Below are 9,303 nucleotides of genomic sequence, written 5' to 3' on the forward strand. Positions count from 1 at the left end.
GAGCCTACTGCCAGGCCAGGCCCTCCCTGCTCCCAGTGTCACCCCCACCCCTCACCCAAACCTCCTCCACCCCACAGGCCCGCTCTGGGGCCGAATAGGAGGCGCTGCCTGCCTGCCTGTCTGGGCCGGGCCGGGCCTGGCACACTGCCACAGGGCTTTTGCTTGTTCAGGAGTTTTGATTAAATCCTTTATTGTGCTCCACTCACGCAAAGAGCTAAGGCGAAACACCGAGCAGGACAGAGCGGAGGGGGAGGAGAGAAAGCGAGAGGGGAGAGAAGAAAAGGGAAAAAAAGAGAGGGGAGGGAGGGAAATGGGATCTCTCTTTTTTTCCCCTCTTGCTTTCTCCTTTTCTCTTTCTCTCGGACTGAAAAGATGTTTGATTTGGTCTATGGGGAGTTGTAAAGTAGATAAAGTTTTTGCTCGCCATCAGCAGTCTGTTTTTTTTCTCCCTTTTTTTATTTTTCCTCCTCTGTGTAAAGCCTCTTTTCATTCTTTTGTACATTTACTAAATAGTTCTGGTTTTCATATCATATTTCTCATCAGCTAGACTTCCAGACTATAAATTCACACCGAAAGATGCATCACATGCTTTCAAGTGTTTGTGTTAGCTTTGGGAGTTTTTTTTAACTTGAATACTTTCCAAACAAAAGCAACACACTGCACTGATTGCTGCTGCGCTTCATTGCAAAACAGGTGTTCTTCTTGCGAAATGGATACTAAAATCCACCTCATCATTTTTTTTTATTGTCTTCCTCACAAATGTTATATGTTCTCGCAACATTATGCACACTCTATATCTCCAACTGCTCCTAGTTAACTGTGCCCTTGTCAGTGGTGCAGCCCCCCGCGGTCTTTCAGGGGCTTTGTGCCAGAAGTGTAACAGTGATTTGTGGTGTTGTTTCAGCTGTTTCTGTGCTGGACCTGAGCGAGCAGTTCACACCGCCAGAGACGGCCCCAACAGCCCTCGTCAGCCTGATCCAAGCCATAGAGAAGAGAGGTATCTCCATGTCAACCGGCCAACGTGTTCGTCTGTCTCGCCTCCCCGTCTTTCCGTCTACGTGCGACTGTCTCCCTCCCGCCATCTGCCATCTTGCTTTCATGCCAGCATTTGCACAAGTGTAGACGCATAGGCATGTGGATCCAGCCAGGCAGTCACAGATGTAGAAATGCACACACATGTTCATGCACACTTGCAGTACAGCTCCTCGGTTGGTTAGTGACTGCATGCAGATTTCATACATTGAAGATTCATGTAAAAAGTCAGAGCAGTTCTGTGAGGCCTCGCTGAGAGACCTGCACAGTGGGGCTGATTCACACTATGTTATTAACAAATAGCGCTCAGTGGGACTCCATTCACAGCTTTTTTCTTTATTACTGTCTTCATCTGTCTCTCTCTCAATCACACACATGCACACACACACATCCAAATTACACACACTCACGCACAAAGGCGCTGCAACTGCAGATTGTGTCATGTAAATCCTTAAATGGAAAAAAACATCAAAATGTCAGAGCCCAATGTAACATCTTTAAATTAGCATTTTTCTCCAACCAACACTCCCAGACCCGCATCAGAATTAATTATTTTGGCTACACCTATGCACACTTAATGTACACAGTATCCTATTATTAATTGTTATGGTGTATTAGGTTTGCAAGAGCGAACATAATCCACATAGTATACAACTTTATACAGAAACTAATGCATTACGTGTCCCCACTTTAGAATGAAGTTATACACTGATAGATGAACGAGGGGAGTAACGTGCATTTCTTAAGTTATAATGATTATCTCAACTTCCCACATTTTTTGCAGCTGTCGGAGCATCATTTGCAATTAATCAAAACTGTTTGCATTTCTGAATGGCTTCTCTAAATGCGTACAACCATGTACACCAGCAGCAGTGTTCCTTTTTTCAAATATATTTAAATGTAATGTCACTTTCCTGTGTGTACACTCTACGTACTCAGTTATACAGAATTAGCTTGTTTGGAATGGGGCACTCTTTAGTTAAAAACAAACAAGTTGGAGATAGTAGCACTCAAATTGTGCTCATGCTAGGCCCTGATAAAATATTTAAATATTAATATCTACTTGAAAGGCAACAGAAGGTCTGTCGTCTGAATGTAAATAAAATAATATTGAAATACTTCCCACTGTGACTGCATGGTGGGGTTTTCACACCTACCTGAGAAACTGGTCAGTCTCAAGGAATTGCAAGATGCATCTGTCTAGACCCTCTGTTCCTAAATGTTTGTTAAGCCTGGGACCCAAAGGGAAATGCAGTCATTCACAGTTAAATGATGTCTAAGGGGGTATTATGACTGGATGGATTACTCTTGTATGTTGACTGAACCATAAAGAAAATCAACGATTTGTTCATTTAAGTTTCCCTTATCTTAAATTGGAATAATTACATGTATGTGCATTCCAATGTGCTTAAAAAACTTCTTGATGATTTCATGATGTCTGGAATTCAGAGTGACTAAATGAATCACAAATGTTCCTCCAAGAAAAGAACCAACATGTGTTGGCTCTGCTCTGGTTAATATAACTTGTGGGAAATGTTTGACTAAATCTTCCACATTTGATTGATCACCTCCTTTTTGTTTCAACGTGAGGCTAGAAGGAAAACAACAAACAGCTGACACTTTGTGCTGAGTATTTCCATAACAAACATCTGGCAATGTGCTTTGTCACATACAAGTTTTCGCTTATTTACTAACATTATCCAGCTGGTGATAAATGTCAGTATTGATATTGGGTGTCAGCATAACATGGCTTAACATGGCTTTTACATAGCAGTAGATGATATACTTCAAGTCAGGCAGATATAGAGTCATCCACTACATCAGACTAGTGCTATCGCTGCTCATGATTCCTCTTCTTTGTGCATCTCTCTGCCTAACTGTGTTCTGTTTTCTGTACTTCACTGTATATTCTTTGAGATTGTCCATCTGTTCAGACCTTTATTTAACTGGTCCTTTTGTCTTTGTTCAGGTCTGGACTGCCAGACATTGTACAGGACAGATGTTTCCTCAGGTGCAGACAGCCCAATATACAGCCTGAGCTCTGGTGAGTTGGTCTGAGTCATACTTTTACATTTTCATTCGTTATGTTTTTTTAAAAATAGTTTTCTTAATTAACTTTACTTGTATTTACATTGCATCAGAAATAAATATATCCAGTGTGAGAAAAAGTTTTTAGAGAGTACTTGTCCATGGACAAGTGAGTTTGGCAATTTACTTGTCCGAATACATTTTTCACTTGTCCAGAATGGACAAAAATTGGGGCCACTGGAATCTTCTTCTTCATCAGCGTATTTTACATTTTCCCACGGTTTTTACGACACCGCTAACGTAAGTGAGCGGTAAGATTTTACTGCATCACACATAGGGTTGGGTATCGTTTGGATTTTAACGATTCCGGTTCTGCTTTTCGATTCCGGTTATTTTCGGTTCTCGATTCCGGTTCTTTGAGAGGGTAAAAATAAGTCAAACTGGGAGAAAAATATATTTATGAAAACATTAAGTAAAATCTGTATTCCTATTTACAAATCACTTCATACTGTTTAATTTCTTACAGTTATTGAATACAATTATATAAAAATAATCTCTGCATTGTTTAGTTAGTTCTAAGTGGTGCAGTTTGAGAATGTACAATTGGCCCAGTCTCCTCTGATGTTACACTGCAACCTGCCTGTGAGACAGAGTCCAACCACACATGTCCAACACATAGGACATCACTTAATAATAATAATAATAATAATGACACATTATATTTATAGCCTATAGGCCTAGCGCTTTTCTACAACTTAAAGACGCTTGCACGCTTACACATGTCCTGCAATACACATGCTGCAGCTGCCCACCTGCTTATTGTTTGTAAAAGTAAATAAATAGTATTTTCATTTCAATAATGTAGCTACTTTCTATACCCTGCTTCATAAACAATACTGACATCCCTGTGCTCCTCCGAGTCTGGGGGTCCAGGGATGTGAGGCAGTGGCGGTTCTAGACCAATTTCACTGGGGGGCCAGTTATTTTCTGAGGGGGGCACAATAAATGCAGGACGAAAAAGAGAACTAGACAGTATGAAGTAATTGCGCATAAGAAAACAATGCAATACAGTTATTGGTATTTGTTTCAGTACACTTATTTATTTCAGATAGATCTTAGTTATTACTGTTAGCTTCAGCTTAAGTAATAGTGCAATGTTTGCACTAACACATTTAACATTTAAAAAAACACAGGGGGGTCAGAGGGCACTGGCCCCCCTGACCCCCCTAGAACCGCCCCTGATGTGAGGACAGCGCGAGGACAGACTGGGAGGCTGCTTCACTTCATAAAGGAAATGGCGGTCAATATTAACAACACAGGAGCTAAAACGCTTAATAACCTTCATTACGTGTTAGAGAAAGAACATAAGAAAGTTTGACAAAGATGAGGCTGTTAAACGGGCAGCGGATCTGCTGTGTGTAGAAAGAGAGAGAGAGAGAGGGACGCTGAGCTGCACCGTGCAGCGATCAGCTGATATGGAGCATATGAGAGAGCTGCGGTCCGCGGGGCTCGGCCTCGCCTCCTGTCCTCACAACTCTTATTAATCCCGGTACCGGATAATTGTTATTTGTTCCTACTCGGAACCGAGTTTTGCTTCCCAACCCCGCCACTGTGCTACACTTCCCGCCCCGCCCCCGTCTAACTGTACAGAAAGCGGCGAGATGCATTTGCTTAGGAATCGACAAGCAGAACCGAAACTAACATTTATAAACGAACAATGGCGGACACGTACAATTTGCGAATGAGTTCTGCCTTTTGTAAACTGAATGTATCAATAATTTGTCAATAAACGTCACTTGTCCGCCGGACAAGTCAATTGACAGATCTACTTGTCCGATATTGTAAATAACACGTCCCGGACGGTGGGACGTGTACTTTTTCGCACACTGATATCGGATTATATAGTTTATTGTAGATATATCTTAATTGTGTCATAATTGCCAAATTTAGTTTGAGATAATTTACAAACTGTTTTATAGTTGCTTACATGCTCACTTCTGAGCACTGATACGTTACATTTATCAGCATGCTTCCTGGTCATAATTGTTTAAGTAAAAAAATTACCATGACCTACTTTATTAGTTCAAATCCAAAAACCAGTGTGATCCAAAATCACATTTGATCAGTTAAGCTGTACATTTCATACTACAGAGGTATCACTGATTACTTTCATGGATATACATGGGAAGCTTTATTAGCATTTGTTTTTCAGCAATGCATTTCATCAGCAGGGTATTTTACAGCAGAATACATTTTTGCAGATTGAGGTTTACTTTATGGTAGATTTATTGAATTTGGTGGGGTTTTTCTTGTCATAACTTGTACCTAAATGTCTTTGTGCTCCAGAGACTGAGATGTGTCAGAGAGATGTGGGATACCTGTCTGAGTGCGTCCTGAACTACCTGAGAGACCTCCCGTCCCCCGTCATCCCCGCCGGTGTGTACCCTCACCTTCAAACTGCCGTCACACTGCAGCAGCAGCAGCTCCTGCAGCAGTCAGCAGGTAGGCCTCGACATTAAGTTCACCTTTTAACCACTTCAATGTATCATTCTTTTATATATTAAACCTGATGTTTACAGTATCTAATGCATACATCATTAATACCTTTATTTCCCTCCAGATGGTGCGGTCGCTGGAAGCCTGGACAGAGAGGTGAGCCTTGTCCTGGAGAGCTCCACCTCAGTGCCCCTCCACCACCGCCTCACGCTGCAGTACCTCCTCACACACCTAGCCAAGGTCACCCAGGCGCAGGCCAGCAACGGTCTGGACACACACACTCTGGGGAAGGTCTTCGGACCGCTGTTGATACGCACAGAACCCTCCACCCCCTGGCAAGTTTTGCTTGATTGAAATTTGATACAAAAACATATTCAAATTGGGTAAATATTTAGTAAATTCAGCAAATGTTGAGTTTGAATATCAAAAATTTGTCAAATAGGGAGTTTTTTTTTACACTGTCCCTCGATGGGTTGTTGTGCAGGTTGTCAGCGAATGAAGAGTTTCCTGCCCTCGTTGTGGAGAGGCTGCTGATCGAGAGAACTACAGAGCAAGATCTCACTCCTCCAGGTACATTCCCATATGTCTTAGGTGAATAGTGTCTATCTTAGTATAGCACAAAGACATGCTTGGATACAATACAAGGTATTTCTGTTATACTTTCTAAAAGTAATAATTTGTGTATATATAGGCAGATCTTTAGCAGCTTTAAGTGCCTGTGGGATCCTTTCCTTTAATATAAAATGATTCCGGTGTGTCTGTTTCCAGTTCTTCCAGCAAAGCCACTCAAGTCAAAAGTTGTGCCATCAGCCATGACAGACATGAGCAGCCTGCTGAACGATGCTGAGTGGTACTGGGGGGAAATCTCAAGGTAAATGATTAAAATAAATATCTGATACTGGTGAATTTGATAAGAGTCAATACTACGTTTGCATTTATTCAAAGTATTGGAGGAAAAATGTAATTGATACCAGACAAAATGTATGCTGGACATTGTAAAACAGGTATCAATATATCTTATTTTATGATTGTGGAAATGTTATTTCAGCTAGTGTTAATGAAGTAGATACTGCATGTCACGATGTTTGCAGAGAGGAGGTGAACGAGAAGCTGCGAGACACTCCAGATGGCACCTTCCTGGTCCGAGATGCTTCTAGCAAACTGGAGGGCGAGTACACGCTCACCCTCAGGTAAAGCAACGCTACTGTCTCCTAAACCAGTTTTAACCACATCTGAATCAGTTGAACCGTAGCTATAGAAATAAAAGTGTTACTTTCAATGGAAAACAATAGTCTTACTTCTGAAAGTTCAGTCAGCATGTGCTATATTATTTTCCTCCTCCCCCTCACATGGCTCCTGTCTCCCCCTGCAGGAAAGGGGGAAACAACAAGCTGATTAAGATTTACCACAGAGACGGCATGTACGGCTTCTCGGAGCCTCTCACCTTCCTCACAGTAGTGGAGCTCATCAATCACTACCACCACGAGTCCCTGGCCCAATACAATGCCAAGCTGGACACCAGGCTGCTGTTCCCTGTCTCCAAATACCAACAGGTTGGTGACTTTGTCAAATTAAATTCAACTACGAGCAGCATCCCTCTGCAAGTCTGCTTTGATTTAGAAACCCTTGATCTTCTTCTTTTTATGAATAACCAAAGCAGTTCTCAAAGTGATGATTTTGCTCTCATCTGCATTTTGCTCGGCTCAGCTGGTGAAGGAGAACAGTATCGAGGAGGTGGGGGAGCAGCTGAAGGTCTATCACGAGCAGTACCAGGAGAAGAGCCGCGAGTACGACTCTCTGTACGAGGAGTACACCCGCACCTCACAGGTACAGGTTCAACACGCTGCAGTGGGATCAAATCCGTTTTTATCCAGATTGTAATTCTTCGTACTGCTCAGACATGTGTATCATTTAGATATCTTGAGCACAGATACAATATATCCAAAAGATAAAACAACAATTATTCTACATTGGAAATGTGTTTTAAAGCCATTTATAGCTAATGCAGTAGTAATAGAAAATTACAATGTACATGTAGATTATACATTTAATCTGAGTTACAAAAACATGAAGTTGAAACAGTTTTTTAAATTAATATAGTCAGAATATATTAGGAAAAAAGAGAATGTGCACTGAGAAAGAAAAAATGTTAATAACGAATGTATTTACATGAAGTTCTAAATTAGTAAGAGATATATCTGCAGTGTACAGTGAAAATGTGAATTTAGATATTGAAGTCTTCATACGGTCATTATGTATCTAAGTGCTGTGCTGTTAACTTGTGCAGTGTGAGAAACAAAGTATCGAACCTTCAGAAAAATATAAGCTTCACTGTCTCAAAGATGAAATACATGAAGCTAAAATGGCCTAATGGATATCAGCAGATCAATGGGTCGTCACAGTCTGTTCCTCTGTCCCCGTCTCCCTCAGGAGCTGCAGATGAAGCGCACTGCCATCGAGGCCTTCAATGAGACCATCAAGATCTTTGAGGAGCAGTGTGAGACTCAGGAGCGCTACAGCAGAGAGTCTTTGGAGCGGTTCCAGCGCGAGGGCAACGAAAAAGAGATTCAGAAGTAAATTGATATTTATGTGCATGGGATTCTGTGTATCCTTGATGAATTCACCTTCGAAAGAAAGTTGGCATACGTTTAAAGCAGGCAGATGCAGAGCATGAATACCATTTGTTACTGAACTATAAAGGTGAACTAAGCTGCTAAATTGGAATGTATTCGTTTTTTTTGTTTAACATTTTAAAACCTATTTATCGCTATTCTCTCAAACCAGGATCCAGAGCAACTCGGAGCGTTTGAAGTCGCGTGTGAAGGAGATCCACGACAGCAAGTGTAAGCTGGAGCAGGACCTGAAGGAGCAGGTCTCTGACAACAGGGAGATTGACAAGAAGATGAACAGCCTCAAGCCCGATCTCATGCAGCTCCGCAAAATCCGAGACCAGTATTTAATGTGAGAATACATTTAAGTTAAAATACATACACTCAATTATTATCCTTATATCTTGAGTGTGATAGATCAGCATTACATCTGTGGTGCCCTGGCTTTGCAGATGGCTGACTCAGAAGGGGACAAGGCAGAAGAAGATCAACGAATGGCTGGGCATAAAGAACGACGCTGATGAGTGAGTGTTTAGACATGCTGTAAAGCCTCAGAGACGTGTGCTGCGATGTCCAGGCACTGCTGTACCTGTCATTTAGAGAGTTGCTGAAGCTTCATGATTTGCTGACGATATAACGTGTGACTAAAGTATCTGCTGCCTTATTTCCAGGTCCTACTCGCTGGAGGAGGACGAGGGTTCACCGCACCACGAGGAGTGCACCTGGTACGTGGGTGACATCAAACGCACCGAGGCTGAGGAGATGCTGAGAGGCAAATGTGACGGGACCTTCCTCATCCGTGAGAGCCAATCACAGAAGGGCTCCTACGCCTGCTCTGTTGTGTAAGTTTAGTCATTCTTTTCTAGTTTTCATTGTGATGATCTTTTTGTTTGTCTACTAAAATAACTGACCAAATGTATGCAATGTTAATTTGATAGCGGAATATTTCTTAACTATTTCAACACTATTGAATAAGCCCATTGAATTTGATTTGGGAAGCTAAAACTAATGAAAATGGAAAAGATATAAAGCTTGCTGTGGAAGCAATATATTTTACAGAGACGACCGTCCCTTGTTTGAACGTGCTTTTGTAAACAGGAAACACCCCATGTCTACTATTTTATAATTGTTTTGTATT

At 41.6% G+C, this 9,303-nt stretch overlaps 1 protein-coding gene across 4 annotated transcripts in view; it reads left to right on the top strand.

The window, feature by feature from the left end:
• Positions 1-9,303, top strand: part of pik3r2 (phosphoinositide-3-kinase, regulatory subunit 2 (beta)) — a 36,998-nt gene that overhangs the window by 20,682 nt on the left and 7,013 nt on the right. For all 4 annotated transcript variants that reach the window (XM_034104105.2, XM_034104107.2, XM_034104106.1 and 1 more), the window contains exons 3-15: positions 905-997; positions 3,002-3,076; positions 5,407-5,562; positions 5,681-5,891; positions 6,041-6,126; positions 6,325-6,427; positions 6,648-6,746; positions 6,929-7,109; positions 7,264-7,383; positions 7,987-8,129; positions 8,341-8,517; positions 8,618-8,689; positions 8,837-9,007. In XM_034104105.2, coding sequence (XP_033959996.1) covers positions 905-997; positions 3,002-3,076; positions 5,407-5,562; positions 5,681-5,891; positions 6,041-6,126; positions 6,325-6,427; positions 6,648-6,746; positions 6,929-7,109; positions 7,264-7,383; positions 7,987-8,129; positions 8,341-8,517; positions 8,618-8,689; positions 8,837-9,007 — 1,687 coding nt within the window. The remainder of the gene's footprint in view (positions 1-904; positions 998-3,001; positions 3,077-5,406; positions 5,563-5,680; positions 5,892-6,040; positions 6,127-6,324; positions 6,428-6,647; positions 6,747-6,928; positions 7,110-7,263; positions 7,384-7,986; positions 8,130-8,340; positions 8,518-8,617; positions 8,690-8,836; positions 9,008-9,303) is intronic.

Source organism: Pseudochaenichthys georgianus, chromosome 17 (assembly GCF_902827115.2).
Source record: "Pseudochaenichthys georgianus chromosome 17, fPseGeo1.2, whole genome shotgun sequence".
Classification (NCBI taxonomy): Eukaryota; Metazoa; Chordata; class Actinopteri; order Perciformes; family Channichthyidae; genus Pseudochaenichthys; species Pseudochaenichthys georgianus.